At 43.8% G+C, this 27987-nt stretch overlaps 1 protein-coding gene across 2 annotated transcripts in view; it reads left to right on the forward strand.

Moving 5' to 3' along the window:
- Atrnl1 (attractin like 1) overlaps nt 1-27987 on the forward strand; it is a 539822-nt gene that overhangs the window by 446085 nt on the left and 65750 nt on the right. The window contains exon 29 of one of the 2 annotated variants that reach the window (XM_034499812.2): nt 16358-16485. The exons of the other annotated variant lie outside the window; for it this stretch is intronic. Coding sequence (XP_034355703.1) covers nt 16358-16458 — 101 coding nt within the window. The 3' untranslated portion in view covers nt 16459-16485. Of the gene's footprint in view, nt 1-16357; nt 16486-27987 lie in introns of those variants that run through there. 2 annotated transcript variants of the gene reach the window in all.

Raw genomic sequence — 27987 nt, forward strand, 5'->3', positions numbered from 1 at the left:
ATCGTTTTTTAAGAGTATTTTATTATTATTCTGTGTGTGGTAGTGGGACACACACAGCACAGTTCATGTGTAAAGGACAACTTCCGTGAAGTTTCCTCTTTCCTACTCCCTTTATGAGAATCCCAGGAGTGGAACACAAGTCTTCAGATGGGTACAGCTTCTCTGCCTCCTAGGCCAACTTCCCAGCCTATGTGGCATTTCTGACATTAACAAGGGACACGCTGTTGTGAAGTCTAAGACTGTGATGTCTTACTTCAGGTTTAGAATTTTGAGCAAGATGATCAGACTTTCTTAGAATAATCTACAAGTATTACACAAACTTTAAAATGATATTCTAGCCACAGTGTCACTGATACATTTACTGTTTAAAACTATGATGAAAGAGCTTTGAAGTTTAAAAATAAAAGAGAAATAACAATTCTCTGTCAGCCTTTCTATTAGGACACACACACACACACGCACGCACTCACGTGTGCACGCACACGTAAGTATAAACACATAAACACAGAGACACATACAAATGTAGTGGGAGATATTTGAAATGATATGTCCGGCTGGTTCCTGGGTTAGCTGCCATGTTCCTGCATGAATGCCAGCTGCTGGTGGGCCGCCTGTTTCCAGCTGAGTGTCCTCCAGACTACTCTCAATAGCTTGTCCCCGTAGCGACCAGTCGCTGTGCTTCCAGCTCCAATTCTCTTGTTCCTGGAGCTGCTAGTTCTTTCACAGCCATAACCACCCTATTGTAGGTGGATTCACCTTCCAGTAACCCAGTAAATCAAAACTCTAGATGCTTGAAGTTAACCAATGGAGAGATAGAGATAGAGATATATACCCACCCAATTTTCCTGACCTTTAGATTTTATATGTACCTATTTACATGAGACCACATGGGTCCACATCCTCCCTCCGCTTTTTTGCCTTTCTTCCTCCCTGCGTCTCTCCGCCCCCCTTAGCCCCGCCTCCCTTTTTCCTGTCCAGTCATAGGCCTCCTGCTGCAAATAGATTGGGCAGGGAAATTTCTGCCACACACAAAAAAACAAAAAAATATGAACACATACAAACACACACACACACACACACACACACACACACACACACACGGATGCACAAACATACTTATTGCTTCCAGTCCCTTTGTGAAGCTGCCGTGACTACCATTTTACCTGAATCTCAGCAGAGACTAAACAATCTGCCCAGAGTCAATTCAGCTAAGAAATGACTGAGCCAGAATTCAAAGCCAGGGGTTTGGGACCCTCATCCCGTATACCACTGTGATCTCAATACAGACATGAGGTGCTTTTAGATATAGCCATTAGTTTGGAAGGAAAAAAAAATAAAACAAATGTAGTAAAGAAAAACATGCAGGGACTGTGCTAATCAGCAGGCTGAAGAGAACAAGAAGAGTTCATTGATCTTTCCTGATGACATAACTACAGAAACTTGGTAAAATGCAAGTATGTGTTTATGATGGCATGTCTGCTAAGAATTCTGTGTGTAATAAAATAGGCATGTCCAGTTGCTTGGCACCCGTGATTGCTTCCTCTCTGAATTATGATGAACTGTGGATTTCTATGATGGTTCTCATCTGCTACAAAAGAAGCCTTTTGACAAGGGATAAGGACTCCTCTCGTCTGTGGGATGAGGACAAGTGTATAATGCAGGTAGAACTCACACTAAGTCTGGATGTGTGAACTATGGCCTCAGAGTTACACGTCCGGAGGGGCAGGCCTGGCTCAGCCACTCAACTCTGCTGCGTGGCCGTGGACAAGTGGCAGTGGACAAGTGCTTTAGATATGACTGGGCTGTGTTCTGAAGATCCACTCAGCTGCTCCAAACTGACTCCACAGCTCTACTGCAACTCACACTATCCTATCTGTTTGACCATTTAACTAATACTTCTAGTTGCCCGGGATTAGCTAGGATACTTTCTTTTCCTATCTACTGCTTATTAGTGACAAAAACCAATTAGCTCCTGTCTTCGTTAAGATTTCTGTTGCTGTGATAAAATACCACGACCAAAAGCAGCTTGGAGAGGACAGGGTTTATTTCAGTTCTCAACTCTTGAATTACGCTCCGCCATCACTGAGGGAAGTCAGGGTTGGAACCTGAAGCACACACTGTGAGTCCTTGTACATACACCCTGCTGAACACATTTAGTGTCTCTCTCTTGTGTGTGTGTGTGTGTGTGTTTTTAGGGCTGGCCGCTTGATATTGGACCAGTGTGGGGGTCCATTCCTGAGTAAGGCCAATTCTCCCTCTTGCTCAGGGGTCATTAACTGCCTTGTGAGAGCTTCTCCCTCTGTGGTGACATGTCAACTGCCATCATTGTCCAAGTCTTGTTTAGACAAGGCATGATGCTGAGACCTCATGGGTGTGGCTTCCCTGTCATATGTAGAAAACAGACAATCTGGTGTCCTGGCTCTGGAGACTCTCTGCTCTCTCTTCCACGATGTTCCCTGAGCCTGAGGTAGAGGGATTGCAGATGCCTCAGTTGGAGCTTGGCACCCATGATTGCTTCCTCTCTGAATTATGACCAACTGTGGGTTTCCATGTTGGTCTTCATCTGCTACAAAAGAAAGAAGCCTTTTCACAAGGGACGAGGGCTCCTCTTATCTGTGGGATGAGGACAAGCGTTCAGAATGCAGAGTTCAGAATGAAGGTAGAACTCACACTGCTTCGGGAGGTGGCAGTGATGAGCTCTCCTCTGGGTTGCCTGGCCTTACCAGTAAGCCTCAGCTAGTTAGCTGAGATTACAGTGCCAGATGAGAATCCTTCCTATTGAGTGGGTTGTAAATCCAATTAAACATCTGTTGATTATCCTCAGGTGATCCCCTGGCAGCTTGCATAGCCTCTTATGGCAGAGAGCTAGACCTCAGGAAGGAGGCTTCTGGGTCAGATCCAGCTCAGTCCCTTCAAGCCCTGTATCCAAAATACATGGCATCTTCAGCAATGGAGACTTATGTACCTTCAACCTCTGGGAGACAACCAAGGGCAACAGCAAGCATTGTCCTGAGGGTCTCTTGAGCTTCTCAACTCAAAGGGCTTCTCATGCCTGGTCCTATAGTTTTGTTTTGTTTTTGTTTTGGGGTTTTTTTTTTGTTGTTGTTTTTTGGGGGTTTTTTGTTGTTTTTTTTGTTTTGTTTTGTTTTTTATGTAGTCTTTCATTCTTGAGGAAGTATTATGATCCTAAGTGGCATAGTTTCATGCAAGTGTGTGCATATATAATATGTAATTTTGTGAAAACATGTAATAATATGATTTCATACCCTTTATCAAACGTGCTCAGTATTTATTCCCCTGATCTCTGTGCCTCTCCCCTCCCCCCAGTTAAAGCTCCCTTCTCCATTCCCCTTCATAGCACCTGTGTCCTGCCCTTTTTAGAGCCCTGGCCCCAGCCATGGTCCCCTTCTCCTTTCATAGTCTCTGTTGTTCTGCAGATCATACACTCACATGGGAAGTTCTGGAGTCATGAGGGGAGGAGCCTCTCTTCCTGTGTCTGTGTCACATCACTCAGTGAGATGGTTTCTAGCTCCATCTGTTTATCTGTAAATCTCCTGGTTTCATTTTTCTTCACAGCTCAATGGTATTCCACGGTGTGTGTAATACATTTACATTATCAGGTCGTCGGTGGAAGGACATTCAGGCTGTTTCCATTTCCTGGCTATTGTGAGCAGCACAGCCATGAACACGCCTCGAGAGTGTCTCTGGGGTAGGATGTCAGTTGATACAGCTGGTAGATCTATAGCTCTTTGAAAGTCCTCCAGACTGATTTCCAGAATCAGTACCAGTTTGCAACCCCACACTGTCGGGGAAATGGAAATAATTCATAGTGTCCCTGTTCTGTAAGTGAGTAAAAGCTGAATGTCCCTCGTGATCTTAGAGATGTATTCCAGAAATGCCGGTTCTCAGAGACACACTCTGTCCTCTCAAGACAGTTCTTAAACAGGTTCCCATTTCCTGGAGTCTCTGGAATTTTCATCCTAAGCAGACCCTTCCTTCAGAGTCTGCATCTGTATCTTCACATTCGTAGAAACACTTCTGCCAACCAGTCCTGACACTCTCTACCAGAAGGGGCAGGGCAGAAGTAAGAAATACCATATTAAATTCAATATAAACATCCAGCATGTTAGTTACTTTTATAGTCTCAAATCCAGTATTGCTCACAGCCAATATGTTAATCTGCACAAGGAAAGGAAAAGTGTGGGTTAATAAATGACAGAATTAGGCTGAGGACCCAGTAAGGTAATTAAATAAGAACAAATGTCTAACACTGTTGTCTCTATGAATGTTTGATATGCAAATGACCCAAACCCCACAGTAGAGAATGGTTCTGTCCTCTGTCCAGAGCTCAGGCAGGTGTGAGTCCACTTGCTCTTTGTGTTCACTCAGACGCATTTAAAAGCATCTGCTCTGTGCTAGAGTGTCCACATTTGGTGAGACTGCAGCCTTCGTAGATATAAACATGACACAGATAATCATGCAGATAAACCCATCATTTTAAAAACATGTTAGGTGTAATGAACAGAAGGTATGGAGGGGAATTTGAAGAGATGTCTGGTTGCTGAGGTTAGTGTAGATTGTTGAGGCTTTCTGTCGTAGTCCCGTAGTGATGGCTGTAGCCCTCATGATGCCTTTCCCAGGTCTCACTGCAGCTCCTGTACTATTGGACTGTTGGATATTCCCCACCTCACCTCACCTCCTGAGCTTCCAGAAGCATTTGCTTCCCCTGGTGGTCTGCACCTTGACCTATGTCAGGTCAGGTCTACTTAGAATGCGTAGAGAGGCCATGGCTCCAAAGCTCTTCTGCCTGCCTTTCAGACTCTGTGAGTCCTTTACAGAGAAGGTTTTCCATTCTCCTGAGTTCAGCCTTAGCAAATCTCTGGGGTCCTTTCCATCTAGTTAGGAAAGCTGTGTGCTGTTTCCCAGTCCTGCAAACATAAATCCTCACCTGCTGAACATGGATCTCTTCCTGGCTTTCCTGCTGCTTAGAAGTAAAGTCAAAGTCACCTTCTGTCTGCCCATTCCTCAGACCTCCTCCATGCTCCTTGGATCCCTTTAAAGTGATATCTCTCCTCCCCTCCTTCCCTTCCTCCCTCTCTCCCCCCCTCTCGCTCTCCTCCTCCCCTTGCTCCCTCCCTCTGCTCTCTCTTGGATACTGTAGTCCCTGAGACCTGACCCCCACAGCAGACAGATCAGACCTTGATTTTTTTTATTCTTGATACCACCATGCTTTTTCCAAACCTGGATTTCTGCCGAAGGGAAACATTGCTCTACTCATCATTCTTCACAAGCTCACCCACCATTTACAGTCTGTTGAAACATCCAGAGATAGACTTCAGGGCAGGAGGCCCTCTCTGTGTTTACTTAGCCCCTTTATGTAGTGCCCGCAGCCCTCAGTTGTACTCATGCATACAGCAGCCTGAGTGAGCCAACTTCATGCCATCTCTTCAGCCTGTATCCTCACCTATCACATAAGGAAGGCGACTGTGTTGAGCCCTTGTAATTGCTGTTATAATTCTATCCCTGCTTGCTTGCTTGCCTGCTTGCTTGCTTGCTTGCTTGCCTGCTTGCTTTTTCCTTGTTTTATTTTTTTTTTTATGCAATGCCAATCTATGTATCTTGAGCTGGTCTCAAACTGGCCTGCAAAAGCCACCACACCTGGCCCTGTACCTACTCTCTCTGCAATTATGAATGGTTAGTTTGTCATCTCAGCGTCGCCCCGTTCCTCGATGCCCTTTCCCTCCTCAGCTGCCTGTCTTCAAGACTGAGTTCCGATTTCCCTTCTGTTCCATGGAACCTTTGTGGTGCCAACATGTGTGAGCGCAGCCAGTGAACCTCTTTCCTCTTCCCTGACAGTCATAATGACCATAATGGACGTCCCTTTACCTGGTTCCCAGGTGGAAGCTGCCAATGGGTTCCTGGCCTTACTCTTTGTTTGATAAACATTTTATTCATGAGTAAAATCAATAAGATATAACATATATGACTTCTTACCAAACGAAGTCTGCTATACAAATGTAAGCCCATAACCTTAGAAGGTTAGGTTTTGTGCTTCTTTGATTTCTGAAGCATCGAGTCTGCACATCTTGAGGAGTAAAATTAAGCTGAGAACTGTGCTTTTGGTGTAATATATCTGTTAAAACTTAGTTGCCTAGATTTAAGATTCAATGAAATCAGAATATTAGTGAAGGTTGACACAAAACCCTGAAGCAAGTTCTGTATCTCCCACACTCCACCCATGAAACCTGTCATAAAATGTTCTATTTTACGATTTTAATTTTGATTTCTTCCTATAATGATACTTTTTTAAAACGAGATTTAAATTTGAGATAGTGCAACTCGGTTTATTACTTTAAGTATAAAATTATATATACATACATATATATGTATATATGAATTTCATGGAGTAAAGGTCCACATGTTAGTTTTTCTCAGAAGAGCCTCACCTCGCTTGTGAGCGTTACAAACCAAAGCATCTATTTTCCATTGTAATCATTATCACATAGCTTGTTTAGAATCTATTCTGTGCTCTAAATATCTTTAAATTATTATAACCCTGGCAGTTATATAGAATACACATTCGTCACCTGGGGGACGGTGAGCTCGTGGAGGGTTGGACACTTGCCTACAGCTACGTGGTAATTAAATGCAGAGCCAGAATTTAAAGTCAGAAAAACTTCACCTACAATGGCATTCTTCTGAATCTCAAGTGGGTTTAGCTGGGGCTTTTCATAAATAGATGGACTGCTTCTGAGCACTTCACAAGCGTCTCTGTGGCCAGTGTCAATCAGCAGTGGGGTGGCCTTGCTCCTCTTAGCTGAGGTTTTAACTGTTATCTTTGTGTCATATTTAATGGAGATGAGTTGATCCATGTGTTAAAGAAGCAAAGAAAAATACCTATAAGAAATCTAGTAGACCTGAAACATGCCTGTGCGTTGGGGTAACCCTAAAATTTGGCTCAGATATTCTCAGGATAAGCAGTTCGAGACATTTCTTTTAAAGGGGCAGAGCACCTCACACTGACAGGAGGCCTGTAGCCAGCACACTTCCTTTTCCTGCCCACCACCCCACTTTGGTGGTTCTAGAGTTGATTTGTAAACAATTATTTTGGTCAAGGAAAAAGTGAGGGCAGCGGGAAAACTCAACAAATAATTACAAAACCAGGGCAGGGATCAAGATCCGTTCACAACAAGCAAGCTGCTTCTGAAGTCAAATCGAGACAATATGATGCAAATTTTCTGACTATAAATTAAATATAGAGAGTAAATCTGCTTCCCTTTGGACTCCTTATAAAAAACGGCACCGTAGCCTATGGAAAACTGCAGTTCATGGATTCAAAAGAATCTAAGTGAAGCTTGCTGATTGGCTATCAGTGGGACTTCTGCAATAAACTAGATTGAACAGCCAGTGCAAAGCTCTCAGAGGTGTGGAGGCTGGCACACGTCAAAATCCAGGTGGGGATGCGCTTGGGTGTCTTGTCCTGGCTTTCAGCTGTCATCTCTTTGCTGTGTACTCACAAATGGAGACAGCACAGGGTCTGCTATGTCAAGTAAGTGAGGCTCTGCCCTCAAAGCTTTATCTGACCTGCACTCCTACCCACAGGCCTCCTTTCCTGTGCCACTACTTAGAGATTAGGCCTTCCGAATACAAATTTGGCAGGGGGTGGAGAGAGGACATCAACACTCAGTCCTTCTGCATTAAACAAGGGTGGATGGGTAATCCTGATGGCCAAGGACTCTCATTTTGTGACTGAGAAATAGCCTTACAGGTTACCCATTTCTACCTCACAGTTTGCAAGAGACAAGCTCACAGTGCTTACAAACAGGAGACATGTTTGTAGCTGAGCTGGGACTAAAAAGAAAAAAAAAGTCTCTGAATCTCTCATGCGGAGAGGATTTGGTGCTTCCTAGTGTGTATTTTACCACGGTAAAGGTCTGTCTAGCCTGAAAAAGAATGATAATTTTCCTCTTAGCAATTCTCAACTATACAACACCTGCCACATAGAGCCCAAAAGTGTCAGGCAAAGGTGATAAAATGTGGTCGGATCCGGGGTGTGTGTGTGTGTGTGTGTGTGTGTGTGTGTGTGTGTTATTTTACAATAAAATTTAAAGTAAAGAAAAAATTTAACCCAGTCTCAGATTCTTTGTTCAGAAGTATGGTACTGTCTACCAGAGCTCTTTTGAGCATGAATGTGTGTTCCTGCTAATGACAGTCCTGAGGGAGATTGGGGAGCAGCAGTAGAAATGTAATTCCACAAAAGGTAACCCTTGGCCATAATTACGTTAACTCCTTAAAGCCACAATGGTCATTCTCAAAGGGCTTTTAAGGAAAAAGTTAATGACCCTTTGAGAAGTGAGTAATTTATCTCCATCTATCTGCCTTATAATTTGCAAATGAGCATGGGCCATGCAAATTGAGCAGACTTACTTAATTGATGGCCAGCTTGTCCTGAACTGTCATGCCCCAAAAGCACCAGTAAAACCAGAGAGAGAATGTCCATTCCTCCTTAGAGACTTAAACTGGTCCAGAAGACTTCTGGGAGGTAGTCTGAAGGGTCCTTCGTAATCCCTGGGATTGTTGCTTAGAAGCATTGGGGATAAATTGATTCTTGTCTCCTGAACCTGCTGTCTGATATAATTTGAATTGAACCTTGAAGTCCCTAAAAGTCTAGATGCGGTGACCATCATTTGGTTCCATTTATCCAACAAGCCAGGCAAGGATCATCAAATCAATAACATGACTCTGCCATCTGCCTTCGCCTTGCTTCCCATCATAATGAAAAATGACTCCTTAAGTGTTCAGAGAGGTGATTAGCTCTGAAGGCCAGGCTGTAATGGGAGAGGCTTAGTTACATTTGTATTCAAAACTTTACTGGTAAAATGGAAAGGAAACTGTGTGTCCATATTAATAGATACATAAAATGTATGAATGGGGTAATTTTGTATTACTCTATTTATGCATAATATTATATAACTGCCTAAACACAGAGCTTTGAAGGGCAGCGAAACGACATCTGGCTCCGGCAAGTGCCTGCCGTCACAGCTGCTGACCCTGTCCGGAATCATCTTGGACAGACAGTTTCTAAAGACGTCCCCTGAAAGGCATGCTGCTCACTTCCGAGACAAGTCATTCTGTTACTTCACAATCCCTACTGCAATTTGATCTCATTTTCTTTTGTTCCCCATCTTCTTGTCCTTGTCTCTCCAGAAATAGAGAGCAGCTGATTGTATTCTCTAGCTAACCTACTGCGTATCACAGAGCAACGTCCAAATCACCTCCAGCCTCGGTGCAGCCCAGTTCCTGAGTCTGGCCTTTCATCTTTGCTCAGGCCTGTCTTTCCTCTGGCTTGTTCTGACCCTCATGGCTCTTTGGGCTTCCCAGATGTCACTGGCTCAAGACTCATGGACTGTGTTGAGACTCTAGATGTGGTTCCCTCCCTTTGCTGGTGCGACAAGGAAACTGGCACTCCCTGAAGAAAATTTCCTCAGAGTCAAAGGTGCTCTTGGCTTTGCCCACGTGTTAATGTTCTTGGTTTCCAGCCCCTCTTTTTAGAGCCTACTGCCCTGCCAATGGCTGCCTTCCCACTCAGAGTTCAGGCCTCCTCCCTCCTCCCTCCTCCCTCCTCCCTCCTCCCTGGCCTTTCTGACCTTTTCTACTTTGTTCTGATGCCTGCTGTTCTTCTTGTACCAGAAGAGGAAGTTGTTTGTTTCTATTAGTTCCTCTGATGTTTAAGCACATGCTGTCCTCAATGCTGTTCTTGATGAAATGTGCCAATAATGGTTATTTTAGAGAGAGGTTATGTGCTTCTTGGTGTTGGTTTCAAAAGAAACGTTTAACCACACACTTGCACGCGCAAACATGATAGGTTGCCCTTTGCTTGGACCTGTTTCTGTGTACCTCTCTTTCCACCAAGAGAAAGCCTCATCTGGGGACCATGTCCTCCATGATGGTCCCTCCTCCGTGATGGTCCCTCCTCCGTGATGGTCCCTCCTCTGTGGTGGTTCCTCCGCCGTGGTGGTTCCTCCTCCTTGTGGTTCCTCCTCTGTGGTGGTCCCTCCTCCGTGGTGGTCCCTTCTCTGTGGTGGTGCCTCCTCTGTGGTGGTGCCTCCTCCGTGGTGGTGCCTCCTCCGTGGTGGTTCCTCCTCTGTGGTGGTGCCTCCTTGGGAACTTTGTCTCCATCTCAACCATCAACACTCCACAGCTTCGATTTCTTTTCATTTACTGCTATAAAATTTTCATTACACTGTCTTCATCCCACCCAGGCAAGCTAAGGGCAATAAATCCCTCCCATCATTATCTGCTTGCTGGTAAATGATGCCTAAAGTGCAATAGAGGATCAATACATTGCTTAATTCTTTTCCTCCTCTTTCTTGCTCACCTATGCCTGGGAGTGCTAAACCTTCCAGAATCCAGCTCCTAAGCGGGTTGTGAATTCATATTTTCTATTGCACCTTGTCCAGCACTTGGCATTTGTGTTTCACTACAAGAGTTCTAGATATTTCTCATTCAAAAACTGAAGAAGGAGGAGAGGAGGAGGAGGAGGGAGAGGAGGAGGAAGAGGAGGAGGAGCAAGAGGAGCAGGAGAAGGAGCAGGAGGAGCAAGAGGAGCAGGAGGAGGAGCAGGAGGAGCAGGAGGAGGAGGAGCAGGAGGAGGAGAAGGAACAATCCTTAATATCTGTCTCCTAGTCTGGTCTTGGAAATAGATCTGAAACTTCATTGAGGTGAACTGATTCCTCTGTTTGTCCCACAGTCTTGTTAGTCCCTTGCAGCATGGGTGATTCTCTTCTGTGTTTAGAACATTTCTTCAGGTTTCTCTTCATGCAGAAATATGCCGTGATGGATTGGTCATCTATAAGAGCCTTGATTTTCTTGAATTTTTCCAATATTTTTCCTCAAAATTTACGTTCCACAGACTCCTCAACCACCTTAAGGTTTCAAGCAGGATCAGAAGCCATTGCTCTTGTGAGTGTGTATGTGTCTGTATGGGTGTGTATGTGTGCATGTGTGTGCATGTGCACACATGTATATGTGCATGTATGTGCATGGGCGTGTGTTTGCATGTGCACTTGTGTGTGTGTGTGCATGTGTGTGCATGCATGCACACATGCGTGTGGTATATGCACACATGTGTGCATGTGTGTTTGAGTGTGTGTGTGTGTGTGTGTGTGTGTGTGACACAAATGAATCTCAAGACTCCTACCATTTAACCATCCATTTACAGCATCTTCTGATTTTGCTTGACTGCCTACATTCTGGATCTTTCATTGGGTGTTGGAAGACAGATTTTTGCAAACACCTTTGAATGTCTCTATTTTAAACATTATTTGCTATTGCCTTTGATCTTATATCTAAAACCAAGTTGGTCTTCCTAAGCCTGTCTCTTGCATAGTGTTGGACAAAGTCTGTCCCCTCAGCAGGTCACTGCGCTCTTTGTCTTATGGCTTTTGACCTTGGCCATCACTCCAGAGTCATCCTCCTTTTATAGGCCCCCAAAGTGACTCCAGTCTTAGTAGAGAGCTCCCAGATTCCATCCAGGCTTGCAAACCTGTCCATCTGAGCTTCTCCCCAATCTTCTCTTCCCATTCCCATCGAAAGTATCTTGTAGAAACCCCAACAGTTCCACGGTTCTTTTTCTCACCTATCATATTGGTGAAAATTAAAAAGGATGACTACATACTGCAGGCGAGACAACATCTGTCCCACACTGATGGGGATTTGGTAGCACCTAACAAAACTGCACATGCAATCTAACTCGTGGGAATTTACCCAAAAAAATACATCCAGCAGAATGAAATATAAATAAGCTGGTTACTTGTTTCATCATTTTTCAGAAACACAAGCTATTAAATACAACCTAGATAACAATACATATGCAAATACCTGAACGAGTTCTCATGCACCTGCAAGGAGACAGAGGAGAGTTCTCTGAAAGAACCAGAAGGGATTTACAGACTGTATTTGTGACAAATGCTGGGTGTTTAAAACTATAGCCAAGTGTGTTAAAGGGGGAAATAAAAAATGTAGACAGGAATGATGGCTGGCTTGCAGAGTTGAGGCAGGTAGGTCATGGTGAGTTTGAGGCCTTCCTGGGTTATATACATAGTGAGTTCTGGAACAACCTGAATTACAGAGTGAGTCCCTGTTTCAAAAAGAGAGAGAAAACATATGACAATCTAAGTTTACAAAAGAGAAGAATAACCAGAAATTAAGGGCTGGCAGAATGACTTATTCACAAGTCCTTGCTGCACAAGCTTGGAGATCCTACTGTGTAGCCCCAGCATCCATGTACAAGACCAGGCACAGGACATGTATCTGCAATCACAGCTCTGTAGAAGCAGATGTAGGAGGCTCCTGGGGATCCCCTGGCCACCCAACGCAGCGTAGCTAAATGGGTGAGCTCAAAGTTCAGTGAAAGATCTAACCTAAAAAAAATAAGGTGAAGACAAATTGAGAAAGACACCAAACATTGATGTCGGCCTCCACACACATGCAGGCTCCCACACATGCACACGTGTACACACACAAACTCCATACAAAGTCCACACACACAAATACAATAAAATAAACCAGAAATCAACAAGACTGTCTACCTGCATGAAAAGCATGGAAAGGGTGTATACAAACACACCAGGCAACGATGAGGAGATGGGGCAGTGAGATACTGGGGACAGTTGGTACTGAGGAACCCTTTGAATGTGCTTCTGATTATGAATAGCTTTTACTCTCAAAACATAACTAGTAAATACCTAAATAATAGCAGGGTAAGGAAGAACCAAAAATGAGGAATAAATTGAGACTAAATTATTACAAAGAGAGCAATTTTACATCGCAGTCTAAATAACTTAAGAAAAAAAGATTATTTTGAGTGCAAGGGCAGAATTGACAGATGAGCCACGAGCAGAGACACCGTGGCAGATGGAAGCATGGGTTAGCAATTCCGATGCTGCCTCGTGTCTGTGCGGGGTCTGAATACAGTAAATACATCATGGGTCATGAGATCTGAGTTTCTCACACTGGAGAAAAGAATATGTAAGAAAAGGTAAGGATTGGCATGGCACCCACATGTTGGACTGGGACTAGAGTTACTGTGCACTCCTGTATGGCCCAGGGTTGGACAGGGGTCACTATGGACTTAGGCATAGCCTGGAGTTTATAGATTTACACACAAGAACTCATGTTGGTGTGCATCTGTTTCTCACCCTATGCCTAGGAAAGGGTCTAGAGGAGGTGGTGCCTTGGCAGTGATGAATATATTTGATATATTTGATACTCAAATATATCTTGGTTTCTTAAAACTATTCCCTCATGAAAGGAACGATGAATTTGGAATTAAGTGATCGATTCCAAGACTTAAAAGGGTGAAATGCAAGATGTACTAAAATCACCTTACACTTCTCCAAAGTAAGTGCTCAGTATAGATAGGACCAATGAAGGACATGGGGTCAAGTGAAAGAGCAGCTGATGATAAAAGATTCAGATAAATAGGTGTGCTTCCACTGCTTCTCAACACAAACCAAACACCCAGTCCACCCTAACAGAAACACAGTCAGGTAAGTTAACACAGGAGAGGGAAGCAATTCATTCTTACAGGAGGAGCACTTAAGGAGGAGGCAGAAAAGTCGAGACATTAGACAAAACTACAATAGTAATTGTTAAGGGCAGAACCACTGCTGGAATGTAAAACCATACAAAATATGTTGGTGGCACTTGGTGTAGGCTCAAAGCATTCTTCAGCAAGACACATGTTGACTTCAAAGGAAAAGCTGTCAGTTCCTACTAGAGAAACCTGCAAACAAGGCCTTACCCAAATGATCCCAGTTAACACGACAACAGTAAGACACACATGGTGTGTCATTTAACAGTTCTGCAGAATCCTCGTTAAGTCCATAACCAGTGTAACCAAGGGAAAAAACAAAGCAAATACAAAATGATGAACATCTATTAAAAACAATATTTAAAAACTGTTATCAGAGCTTTGCAAATGTGCCTTAAAGTGTGGTCAGCAGGGACTCCAGAATCTCTGCGGTCTGATCCTGTGCCAAATGCCTTAGAGATTGGTTAGCAGGTGATCCTGAATCTCTTCGGTCTGACATGTGCAGAATGCCTGGTGAAAACCTGGGGAAGCTGGTTGAAAGGAAAGGCAGAGATCTCCCCATGCTTCTGGAAATTTTGTGTCTGAGATTGTCTCAAAGTAAAGAGTGAGGGTATGTTCTCGTGCCTCTTTTCAACTGGACACTCCCCAGAGGTTCGTCTGCAGGTTACAGGATGTCTTTATTTTCTCACAGAAATCACATTTGTTCTATAACATGGTTGCTGGGTCAGCCCTTGAAGACTTACTTAGCCTAGAACTCTGTGTACATTTGTCTGTGTTTATCGGCTGGTCCCACTGTGTCCCAGGACATAAGCCATACATAGTACATGGCTGAGTTCCTTAGAGAAAGCTGCCCGGCTAGAAGCTGAAGGGGTTGTCTTACTGTGAGAATGCGGACTCAGCAAGCTGCAGGGCTGGTTTTAAAGTCAAGTCTTATGATGAGCTGTTTTGTCTACACACCTGAAGGAGACCTATCTGGCTAGAGACTAGGAGAAGGAGCAGCTCTCTGGTGCCCCTGTTGTCTGTTCCTCTAAAGTTTGTATCCTGCTTCTTGGACCAAATTGTTAGAATGTAACTGTTTTGTTTTTTGTTTTATTTTTTGTTTTTGTTTTTTTTTTTGTTTTTGCTTTTTTTTTTTTAATGAAGAACTCTACCATGTATCTTTAAATCATTTCGGATAGGTAAATCAGAAAGTGTAAGAGTGAGTATCCTTAAAAGCTTAACTTTTCTTACTGAATCATAATATGCTTACAAAGTAGGACCATATTTTTGTTAAATTTTTGAAAGTGTTTAAAATAATTAGGTGTGTCAAGACCGTGCCATGACACTATGAAGCTCTTTCTTACTGGTTATCTATAAGTAATGCAGATATGAGAATACTGTTATAAGGACAGGCCTCTGATTGAATGCCATTTCTGTTGTGGCTGACTGACCTGATGTGGTCTAAGCGACCAGATGGGCAAGGACTCTCACACAGAGACCAAGCTCACAAACAGTGCCATCACCAAGTTCTTACTGTGAGATGGTCAAACAACTATCTGTCTCCTGCTCTGCTCTCACTGAACCTCAGCAGCAGCCCTGAAAGGTAGCTGTGTGTAGATTAATGACATTGAGGTTCAAAATCTTTTTTTTAAATTGGATATTTTCTTTTATTTACATTTCAAATGATATCCTCTTTCCAGTTTCCCCGACCCCCAGAAATCCCCTATCCCATTCTCCCTCCCCCTACTTCTTTGAGGGTGTTCCCTTACACTGGGGCATCTGGCCTTCACAGGACCAAGGTCCTCTTTTCCCATTGATGCCCGACAATGCCATCCTTTGCAACATATGCAGCTGGAGCCATGGGTCCCTCCATATGTACTCTTTGGTTGGAGGTTTAGCAGTTACCAACTACACAACAGAAAGAACCGAGTGTGAAGCTTTCTGTTTCTCTCTCTCTCTCTCTCTCTCTCTCTCTCTCTCTCTCTCTCTCTCTCTCTATTGGATATTTTATTTACATTTTAGATGTTATCTCCTTACCCCATTTCAACCCCCCATCCTGTTTCTATGAGTATGTGGCCCCACCTACCCCCCCCCCCATTCCCACCTCCTCACCCTCGAATTCCCCTACACTCGATGTCCAGCCTTCATGGGACAAAGGATCTCCTCTCCCACCTATGCCCGGCAAGGCCATCCTCCCCTACATATACAGCTATAGTCATGGGTCCATCCCTATGTGCTCCCAGGATGGTGATCTAGACCCTGGGAGCTCTGGTTAGTTGGTATTGTTGCTCTCCTCATGGGGCTGCAAACCCTCTCAGCTCCTTCAGCTCCTTCTCTCTAACTCCTCCATTGGGAACCCCATGATCAGTTCAATGGTTAGCTGTGAGCATCCACCTCTGAACATGTCAGACTCTGGCAGACCTCCAAGGAGACAGCCACATCAGACTCCTGTCAGCATGCACCTCCTGACATCCACATCAATGTCCACCCTTGGTGACTGCACATGGGATAGCTGGTTGTGGTGGCACGCCAGTAGGATTTGCAGGAGGAGGCAGATTTCTCTAATGTTTATGGCTGCAGTCACTGTCCTCTAGGTGGTCCTGACCAGGAAGTAGTAAATAAACCAGAGAACTGAGAGAGCAAAAGCGCTCACAGGAAACACATTAGGCTTATGTCTAATCTGCTCTGTTTTAGGATTTAAAATGACAGAGCGAAACAGAAAGCCAGCAGGGATTTTTAAATGTGACTCAGAGATCAAACATGACTCTTTTTTTTTTGTCCCAGAACACTTCACACTCAAACCCCAGGCTTGGCTGCTGCTGGTGCGCGTCCGACGCAGTCCTGTAATTGGTAAATTTACATCGTGTTTGTTACCAGCAGATTAGGAAGGCACAGGTGTCAGATCTAGGAAATCCACAGAATCTCAGCCTTGTTCAGACTAATTGGTCCAATCGATAAAATGTTAATTAGAAAATAAATCCAAACCTTTAGCTTAGTAACTTTGATTGATGTAACCCTCTTTCTGAAATCCCTATGTATTCACAAGGTTAAAAAAAAAATAAATTCTTTTCCTCTACAAACTGTGAGTGTTAAACGTGAGAATTACCAGGAATTTTCATCGAAAACATCAGCCAGTTGATTAAAATGTATTCAGTTGCTGCAGATCCTTGAGGGTTCACATGAGGAGCACACTGCCATTTATCTATTCCATCTTTAACGGGAGAGAATGGTGGGAGACAGCATCAAAGCCTCCTTACAGGAAGAAGCCTGGAACCCTGGGATGCTTTCCTGGTGAGCTGGCCCTCTTTCTTCTCTTGCAGGAGCAGTGTCATTAGCATAATGGCACCAGACAAGGGAGAGTCCATCTTGTTCAGACCCCTAGCTTAGGCAGCTTCCTTCTCCACAGATCTGAGACGACCCAGGTTCTCACGGTAGTGACTCCAGTCTTAATCCCCTTTTAGTATTTGGAATGGCGCCACTATATGATAGGATTTTATATGCTAGAGTGTTCGCATTGGATTGGTTGCTGCCCCTCAAGGCTGCTGCCTTAGAGGTTACATATACTTGAGTGATTAGTATTTAGAGACAGAGGATGACTCTAGACCCCTTGAGCTTTTCCCAGCCAAATACCTGGTACTAACCACTCCACCCCGCAGCCAACTCTCATCTGACTTTGGTACCCTTTGATTCCCTATTAAAGTCCTCCTGCTGAGGTGACCAGTGATGACCATGTCTGTTACTAGAGGTCAGTCAGTTACTCTCTGTCTGACTAACCTGTGGGCAGCTCAGAAGCAAGGGCTGTCTTTCCTCACCACAGTGGTGCCTGTCAATCAGACCCCTCAGGGCTTTGGGAAGTGAATGAATGACTGTGCCTAACTTTACACGTGCAGAAGCAGAAGCCTGGCGGCAGGGGAAAGGCCTCAATGATTTGCACAAGTACATATGAGACAAGTGTCCTGCCTTAGCTCTAGCCTAGAGGATTTTAGGTCACACAATGCCGTGACTGCCAGCTGGGGTAATTTATATAAAAACAGTCACAGAGATGATCTGATTCTCCTGTCTGTAGTTGGCTGGGATTCCAGACTTCTACAGAAAAGAGCTGGGAGCCACTGCCAGTGAGAAACGTGTCCTTGTGTGTGTCACTCTGAGCACATGTGTACACATGCATGTATCAGGGAGGCTTCGAAGGAAGGCACCATTTCTCTTCTGCACACTGCCACCTTCCTCGAGGTGCCACCACAGGAATCTGCCAGCTTTCTTGGAAGCTCATGGGTATTTATACATTATTGGTTGATTTTCTGATGAAAACTTAATGTAAATTCCTTTAGCATTTTTTGAAAAAAAAAATTAAACAAACATCTTACAACCTGGAAATATCCAATTTCTTTCCAGGATTTCCGATACATTTAGGTTTCTTTTATATAAGTGGCATCATTTTTAATGAAGTCCTATATTCTCCATTTTCCACAAATGTTATATAATGAGTCATTAAAAAAATCTTCAGACAAAAAATCAGAAATATAATTTTAACAACTGCATAACATTGCATTTTATGGATGTATCATAAATGCCTTATTTTTTCTTCTTAGATATTTATGCTCTTCCCAGGCCTTTTGTTGTAAATAATGCTGTGAGGAATCCCCAAATAAAACTCTCTCTTCCCCTCAGACTGTTTTCTTAGACTACATCTCCAGCCCTGAAATTAGTTCGTATGTGCACATGGTCCGTTGCTGGTTTCCAGTACATACTGCTAAATTCCATTTCAACAATTTATTTGCCAACTAAGGCATTGTGAATGTTGTGGAAGACAGTTGTCAAGTGTAGCCCCAGCCCCCTCAGTGAAACTACTGTGGCACAGAAGGACCAAGTTCTTCTGCAATCAAGGAGCCGATCACAAGTGACTAATTGTAGGCCTGTGAACTCAGCAGACCAGATGCCTGGCAGAGGTCTAGATAAGAGGGCAGCCCAGCAGTCACCTGAGATGAAGGCCAGGGACATTCAGCACACAGAGGACCCGTCAGCCGAGTCTTCCAACACACATCAGGTGCCTTTGGAATCTGCAGTTTACCTATAAGGTGGCACACAGGCATTCCAAGAGTGATCCCTGGCCATCTGACCCCCACCTTCTTGGTGCATTGCTTTCTATGTCCCCCCACCCCAGATCACTTGAGTTAACAATACTCCAGGGCACAGACCATCACCCTTGTGTTCAGTGTGACCCGGCCAGCCCATCTGATTTGATTACTCATCCTATCGTGGGTATCTTTATACATGAGTCAAGCTTTTATGTAAGACAGTAAAATATTAAAATGCTTAAAAGCATAGACTCCGGAGCCAGGCTGTCTGGGCTCAGTTTCTAGCTCTCCCATTTCATAACTGCAGGATCTTGGGCAGGTTGCTAAATCTCTCTGGTTTTGTCTTCTCATCAACAGAGTGGATAACAATAGTGATTTTTTTTCTTTAGACTTGCCATGGGGGTGTGCTAGGACTTACGTCAGGTCCGTAGTGACTACTGTATAAAAATACCCTGTTATTTTTTTCAAGTTACTAAAAATTGGATTCAGCAGAGGAGTGAGCATCCGGTGGTGAGAGGACCATGAAGCACCTGCTGGAGCTCTGCGGATAAAAATAAAATCGCTCTGACCTGACTGGGTTCCCCAGAACAGTTTAGTTATGTCATGGAAAAGTGTGTGTGTGTGTGTGTGTGTGTGTGTGTGTGTGTGTGTACAGTGAACTTCTTGCTCTTCTAGAAATATATGAAAGCAATATCTTATACTGAAGATGAAGACCATGGCATCTCTGTTCCCTCAGAAATTCCCCTAACATTAGGAAAGATGTGGTTTGTTTTACCACCAATATTAAAAGCAATCTAATCCTGCATTCTGGCCACAGTGAGAAGTTTCCTAATTTAACACTCGAAAACCTTAGAACTTTCCCATAATCTCACAACCCAGAAACAATAGTGACAATCCGTTGAAGGCTCATATACCTTCTGAGTGCCTCTTAAGTCTTCAGCCTTTGTCCTGGATTCACCTAGACAAGTCTCCCTGGTGGGTGAGGTCATTGGTGTACATCCAGAATTTAACTTTCTGGTTACACCCGTTTAAAATTTAATTCTACCGAATGTTCCAAAGAAACAGTTTGGCGACATGGACACCAAGAAGCTATCTGGACAAACAGGAAGCACTTGACTAGCAGAGGTGGCCTTAGACCTCAGTGTCTGCAAAGTCTAGGCGTTTCGTGGATAATTGAAATTCATAATCTTCCAAGGGGCTTAAATTGAATATTTGGAAGTCTGTATGAAAATAATCAGCTAAATCAGAGTAAACACAGCTAGACTAAACACTGTGAGTCTTCAAAAGGAGCAGCCTAATTAAAAAGATGTATTGTCCTTCCTGGATGCAGCCGTCCTTGTTGTTTTTAGTATTATGCCACTGGGAAATACAACTGTTTCTGAGCAAATAATTTAAACTCCCATGCTGGGGCTTAAGTGTGGTTCCCCTCCCCTTTCTCTTCGTGCTTGTTCAGGGATAAAGCTGTGCGAATTCTTCAGACACCAATCAGATTTATCATCCTGTGCCTTTTGATGACATCCATCTGTTTATCTGAGAAGCCACTAAAGACTTATTGAGTTACAGAGTATGGAGAAAATTGGCTTATCATCTATGGTTAAATCCAATCCTTGCATCTGCCATCTTTTCAGCATATGTGGTATATTCTGAAATTACCCTGACTTGCAGACCCTCGGTACAAGAATGCATTCGCTTCGTAGTCTTTTTATGCCATATCTGGAGAATTTCTGATGCATGAGCAATTTGTAGTCCTGGAAAATGTTGACAGAGAGATGTCAGTGCTTTCTCTTGTTAGTAGTTCAAAACCTAATAGGGACCACGTCAGCTCATAAGGCACATTCGGAAATGGCGCTGCTCAGTCCTGAGGTTTGTTAGTATGTAGACAAGCTCACGCAATGAAAAACCCAACCCTAGGTCACAAAAGGCAGAAAGGTGTTAATCTGAAGATAAAGCTTTATACATTAATATCAAGTCAAGATTCAAACAGACGAAGTGATAGCTCATCACAAATGGAGTTAGATAAACAGCAGCAGGTAAGCTGCGATCGAGTACAGAGTAGCCATTACTGCTGGGGAAGCCTAGCCAGGGCTTCAGGGCTTATCTCACAAGTCAGAAGCCCGAGACATGCTGAAAGTCCTGTTTCCTGGGCTGGCGAGAGCTAATTGAAATAAAGTGAATATCTGCAGCTTCCTGTAGATACTGTTATATCCTGACTGCAGGAACCCCAGAGAAAGCAACAGTAAATCAGCAGCTCCTCCACTTTGCCAACTTCTCCAGCATTTGTCAGATAAATAGTGACAAACCCGAGAGTAAAACATTTTCCTCGGTTTGTATATGCAAATCAGGCTGGTTGGTTTGCATATGTAAATCAGACTGGAATTCTGGGAAGCCTAGACTTTGTGGGAGCTTCTTGGTCACAGCATAGCTGCTCCTCCTTAAGTCTAAGCATGGAAGCTGTTTATTGGCCATTTAAAGAAGATCCTTCTGCTTTCATTTAACTGCTTGCTTTCATTGCTTTCCTCTCTGGAAGATAAGTACCCTGAGACAGGAGACAATACCCCTGTAACAGCAAACATAATCAATTACAGCCTGCACGCCTGCTACGACTGGCTTCAGAACGATATTCCTTCATCTTGCTTGGCTGTAACCTTCACACAGCCTTCATATGCACAGTCAGCAAACATGCTGTTTGTAAGTCATGGACATTGCCACAATCAGAGAAAGCCACTGCCAAGGCAGGAATGACCAGGATCCAAGACCTAGACACCAAAGCACCAGAGGGTAGGTGAGTCTCCTGGGCGTGTTTCGCATCCCACTAAATTCCTCTTCGAGATAAAAGTAAACAGTGTTGAACACCAGCCAAGCCCTCCTTTGAGGTCAGGAGCCACAGGCTCAGTGATTTGAGAACTATGCTCTTTCTTCCTGTACCACCCACACCCACCCATGAACCACACCCTCACACGCTCAGCCCTGAGATTCTGTGAGAAAACAAGTCATTCGTTTTGTTCAGGCTTCATTTCAACAGGTAGGTAAATACTGTTTCTTAGACTTTCGCCCTGGGATAGCTTTGGATATTTTGTTGCTCACAAGTTTGGCCTGTGATCTACTCTGCTAGGCATTCTGAGTCTTTGTTATCTGTGTCCCTCCCTTCTCCTCAGTGGCTACCAGCCCTCAAGGACAAGGGAAGCAAGAGGGAAGGGGAGGGAATCAGTTTCATCGAGACAGCTCAACCTTGTTTGAGGTGAACAAGGCTTGTATACATCTTGTGGAGTGGGTGGGGATTCCAGGATGGATATACATTATTGGCTAGGGTGGGAATGGTTATCAGGAGAGAGGAAGTTGAACCTGTAATCTGGCCCTAGCCTAAGTGACTTTCTTCAGATTTGGGGGAGGGGTAGTTACAGGAGGGAAGGGCTGATTGGTCATGACACACTAATTATCGGGCTTGGTAGGACTTAAGTGCTGAGTCATGCAGCACTTGCAGAAAGCTTCTAGAGGACCATCTTCTAGATAGGGTCAGACATCTGTGCTCAGAGACACTCTCCAAGTAAGGTCAGGCAAAGAAGAGGAAGCCCCTCTGAGAAAGAGAGTCCTCCATTTTGTGCAGAGCTCAGAGAGCTTATCCAGACATAGTTGGACTGCAGCCTCAGTAGCAGGATCTTTCAACAGTTATCAAAACATCTGACAGGTGGGTACACACAGAAATACGTGAACATTTTATTTAATGATTGTGTTACTTTTAGTTTTATGTAAGAAAAATATTAAAAAGGATTTTCCATAATTTCATGATCAGTTAAGGGTATTAAGTCAAATACAAAATAACTTCGAGGCTGACTAATGATACACTTTTGTGGACCATGAGGAGGAGTTGCTAGAGCAACAGTGTCAGAGGATGAAATGTAACAATATAACGTTGCCCCAAGGGGAACATACCACGGTTCTTCCATGCTTCCTATATACGTCCCCCGTGCCGACTCAGTGCCACACCACTGGGGCAGAATCTAAAGCTCTCTCCCCCATGACTTCAGAGGATCACTTGATCTGCTGTGAGTCGCCATGTTGATGACACCCTCCCTGGACTCTTGACTCTACCTCATGGCTTCCTTAGAGTCTGAGGGCAGAAGAACCTTGCTGTTGTAGGCCAAGCACTTGCAAGCTTCCAGGGACTGTCTTGCCCTATTGTGAACCTATGTTCCCTTATCGTTCAACATCGAGAGGCTCTTTCCCTAGTGTCCTCAGGCTTTGTCTTTCTTGGGTTGACTAGTAAAGCCCTGTATCCCCAGCATCAGATACTGCCTGTGTACTCCTGAACAAGGTCTATTAATAACAAGATCTTTTTATTTATATTACTCAATTTATGCTTGCACACATGTCTGTGTACCAGGGTGTCCATGACAGTGGAGGACAGAAAAGGGTATCAGACGCCTTGGAGCTGGAGTTACACAAGACTGTGAGTTGCTCTATGTATGGGTGCTGGTAGTCAAACCCAGGTCCTGGAAGAGCATTCAGTGCTCTTAACAATTGAGACATCTCTCCAGCCCCTAATAGTAAAGATCTTAATATACCTTGACTTGAGAATTCTTCTCTAGTTGAGTTTTTTGGTTGTGGTTTATATCTTGAGACCGGGTCTCACCATGTAGCCTTGGCCTGGAACTCACTATGTAGTCCAGGCTGGCTTCAAAGTCACAGAGAGCCACCTGCCTAGGCCACCATACTGCTGGGAATAAAGATGTGTGCCACCATATCCAGCCCCAGTTGAAAACAGTGAGCAATCTTCTGGAATTGCCCTGAAGATCAGCACTGGGCATTAACTAATCCTGGAGGCAAGGGTTAGGGGGGATGAGTGGAGGATCATGTTCAGGGTCATGTTTTCCAAAAGAAATCCCAAACCGAGATGTAAGTCCTGAAGAAGAAAGCAGTGTAGAGCAATGGTGAAGAGTTGGTGATCTAAGCAGAGCTCATTCATGCACCAAATGTGAGCGTTGCTCAGATGTGTGAAGCCTGTGTGCTCGAACTAAAGGTTTGTTTAGAACATTTTCTTCATTTATACATAGTCAGCACCAACTGTGTGCTGCTGACCAGTGCACAAAGCTTGCCTGGACCTACCCTTTTGGAGGTTAGGACCCTGTGCAGAAATTTTGAAGTCCAACTAAGAAGTAACCAGGCCAAGACTATATTGAAGATATTGTCTAAGGAGTGAGGCAGATTTATAGAGATGCTGGGGTTGGTTGATGACATTCTGGAGAGAGACATGGTAGGATCTGCACCTCAAGTCTCTGAGTTCCTGGTAAAACTGATTCTGAGTCGTCAGCCTGGACAAAGCCAGCCTCTTGAGGCTTGAGGGCTTGAATAGAAAAAGATTCAGTGGGAGAGACAGTTTAGAAGGGCATCTTGCAGTTGAGAGTGAGAATTTGGCATACATTTTCAGAAAAGGTTGAAATGGAAACAGATTCAAGTGTCAAGTGGTGTAGGTCAGCTAAGTGGGAAGCGCCAGAAGATCAGAGCTTTGCATCTTTAATGGGAGAAGTATGAATCGCTTATCCCTGGGCGTTTTACCCTAGGAAAATCCAGCTTTTCTCAGGTTCAATTTTTAACTGGCATAATATGAATATGACCACCTACCTCTTAGGAAAGAGGAGACGGTGTCTGTAAAGTGTTTAATTCTGTCCCTGACAGGGAGTATGTGCTCATCCTTCGAATGCTATGTTCCCTTTTGTTCATATTTGTCTGGCAGCAGATACCACACCACGATACCCACATTTCCGGTGAATACATGGTTCCGTAACTACCACTTCCTGTGCTGTTCAGAAGCTCGAGTCTTTTCTAATGTTTGCTCAGTTTGTAATTGTTTTTCACAGTTACAGTTCTCTGAAGTGAAGCCTCCATATTGGGGAGATAAGGAGACTGCTCTGTAGACAGAGAAATTTGATGAATGAATGCATGCTGCAGAGAGATCTGACAGTGATATGCACAATTAATTAATTGCTAAGATAATGTGCACTCGGAATAATTTCAAAGTGTTTTTTGTAATTTGCGTTTTTAAGTGGTAGTAAATTAAATTCTAGCCTTTGCTCTGAGTGTTCTTTTAGCCATAAGTCTGCTGTGTTTTAATTAGAAGACTCTCTGACAGTTCCAGGAAAGGAAACATTTTTTTTCTCTGTTTAAAACATTTCTACCACTTCAGCTAAACAATTTATCCAGAATGATATTTTTTTTTTCTTTAAAAGGAATAGTAGACAATTAGAAAGAGTACAGTAAATTCTCTGCCTTGTGGATTCAAGCCAAGAGTCATGCAACTTCTGTGCTCCATAAGCAATTGCAAACTGAAAAACGAGTAGCTGGTGTATCATAATAGACTTTTCTCTGAGAAGCCATCACCGTAGAATGTATTTCCGGGCTCTTAGAGGCCGGAGAACAAAACGGAGAAGAACAGATCTGTGTGATTGTAGGGAAGACTCAAGTTACGCTGGATGTGGCTTTCAGTAGATCAGAAGTTACATTGTTGCTGTAACTAGGAACGGAGATGGCACTCTGTGTTAGAATGTAACCTAAAAAATCTGAGGCAATACACATGGCCAGAGATGAGCCAGACTGTTAACCTCCCTGAGTCTGACTAAAGAGGTGGCTGTAGAAATCACACTGAGAAGACTGTAGATCTTCTTAGACCAAAGACACTTAAGAGATGGTGAAACCTCACCTGTAGAGAATGGGAGTGTGAGTGGGCTCAATTCAGTACTCCAGATGTGCTTATGTGCACATGAATGTATGGACATACGTGTATAAGCATGAGTCCGGAAAAGGAGAGTAATAATGAGCTAGCAAAGTCACCAGCTATATGTCAGCAGAGGGTTAACATCTCAAATATGTAAAGAGCTGAAGAAATGAAACAAGCAAAAAGCAAAACTGATGACCAGGTAATGAGCCAAAGAGAGGGCGCTCAAAAGAAGAAACACAGTACTCAATAAATACTTCTTAAAGTGTTCAGCATTCTCAGCCACCACGCAAGTACAAATTATAACAACTTTGAGATTCCATCTCACCCCAGTCCATGTAACTATTGTCAAAAAAAAAAAAAAAAAAAAAAAAAAAAAAAAAGGCTGGTGAGAATGCAGGGAGCAAGGAACACTTAGTCACTGCTGGTAGAATCTTAAACTAGCGCAGCCACACAGAGGCTTCTCCAAGAAGTAAACTAAAACTGCATGACCCAGCTACACTACCCCGGGCACACCCCAGAGGGCTCTGTCTTAGCACAGAGAGGCTTACACACATGTTCCTGCTGCTTTGTTCACAGTAACAAGGGGATGGAATCAGCCTAGCTGCCCATCAGCAGATGAATGAATGGTGAGCATGTGGTGCTTACACACACACACACACACACACACACACACACAGAGTGTAATTTTATTCAGCCATAAAGAAAAAAATGATAGAATCAAGAAAACGGATGGAAATCATTATTATATTAAATGAGGTGACCAGTGCCAGGTGTTCTCTCTTGTATAAGGATCTCAGCTTTAATTTTTTATGTGTGGGTGTAAGCCATGAAAATACAATGGAACCCCAAGTGAGGGAGGGGCTTTAGGAAGGAGGGGCACACTTGTGACATGACAATGGTCAAGTGTGGGAGGGCATGGGGGTGGGGCATCAGGAGTGTGAGAGGGCAGGGGGACATCAGAGAAAAGATTAGGAGAGGACAGACAGGAACAAATTATGAAACCTCCACTAACCCCCATTACTCTGCCTCCTGGTTTTGAAAATAAACCAAATGGTCTGGAGTAAAAGGAGTTGACAAAGTATGTTGACGCTCGCGTACCCTCCTGATAATATCTGGATGAGATCATTTGAGCTTCGGGAACAAAAGTACTGTTTGGCAATATTTAAATCCTATTTAATATAAGCAGTAACCAAATTTTATACAATTAACTTGAAGTATTTCAGCCAAGTGTGTATCTACACAAATGCTACGTTGGCTTAACTTCTCTCCGAAGACTTAGAGATATTTTTCCCTTGGCAGGTAGAAAGCATGTATATTTTATTCGTGTATTGAAAACTATTTACTGAGCGTGAGTGTATTCCTAAGCACTGTGCTGGGTACCAGGCATACCTCATGAAAAGGACGCTTAGCTTCTTGAGTGGGGGGACAGGCAGGGGTGAGATAGTTAGTGCTGGAGAGTCCCTCCTAAGTGGACCCGCTGTGATGGAGGTACCACAGGACCACACCTCAGTCAGGTGCTGCAGATCTAGTTTGAAGATCATTTATGTTTAAGTCTGATGTGCAGAAGAAATGGGAGACCCTTGCTCTGCGAGATGCCATTCTGTCAAATGCCATATCAATTTCAGATCTTGCTGGCCACATCAGAAATGTGAAATTCATTCTGGCCCATGACATATGTGCTCTCGTGCTCTCTCTCTCTCTCTCTCTCTCTCTCTCTCTCTCTCTCTCTCTCTCTCTCAAATCTTAATCTTGAGGACAGCTTTATTAGTGTTTAGAAGAGAATCTCCCAGGGCAGGCAAGCTGTAAATCTCAACAGCTACACACACGGAGAGTAGGAAGAGAGAGCCATGCCACTTTTAAAGGATCATGTGGTGAGAGAGGACAGATTGCTTCAGAGACAGTGAAAATGCCTAGAGTAATGGAGGATGCATACTTGGGCTCTGGCTAGCATCGGAAAGAGACAAAAAAAAAAAAAAAAAAAAAAAAAGGAGAAAATTACATTCCGAGTCAGGACTCTGAAAGTGGCCAAACCCTATAACAGTGCTGTAGCACTGCATGCACTAGGGGGCAGAATTCTGATAGGGAAAAGTACATTATCTCCTTTAAAGGATAACTTATTCTTACTGTCTCTTTGGCATAGCTTAGGTGAACTCCTCCTGCTGAGGGGAAGCACACCTTCTACTTTTAAGATAGCCTTTTGCTGAAGATCAAGCAAGACTGGTTGGCTAGGGAGCTCCCAAGATCCCCTCCAAAGCACGATGATTACAGGCATGAGCCACCATACCCACCTTTATTATAGTATCGGGGATGCAAAATCCAGATCTTCACATTATACAACGAGGACTTCACCAACGGAGTCATCTCCCAGACCCATAGGAAGCTTCCTGCACCAGCAACGCCCCATTCTTGTGGGAAATTTTATATCCTAACCCCTTAAGCAAACTGTGGTTCGGAATGACAAGAAAAACATTTTCATCCTGAAACTAAGCTGTGCTCACTCAAAAACACCAAGAAATCGCGGCAGCCAAGAAGAACCTGTGGATGATAAGAGGGACAACATGATAGAACCTTCTGGAAATGAATCTGGGAGTCAGGCTGCGCAGTAGGGGCCAGGAACACTTTCAGAA

This window comes from Arvicanthis niloticus, chromosome 1 (genome assembly GCF_011762505.2).
Source record: "Arvicanthis niloticus isolate mArvNil1 chromosome 1, mArvNil1.pat.X, whole genome shotgun sequence".
Taxonomy (NCBI): Eukaryota; Metazoa; Chordata; class Mammalia; order Rodentia; family Muridae; genus Arvicanthis; species Arvicanthis niloticus.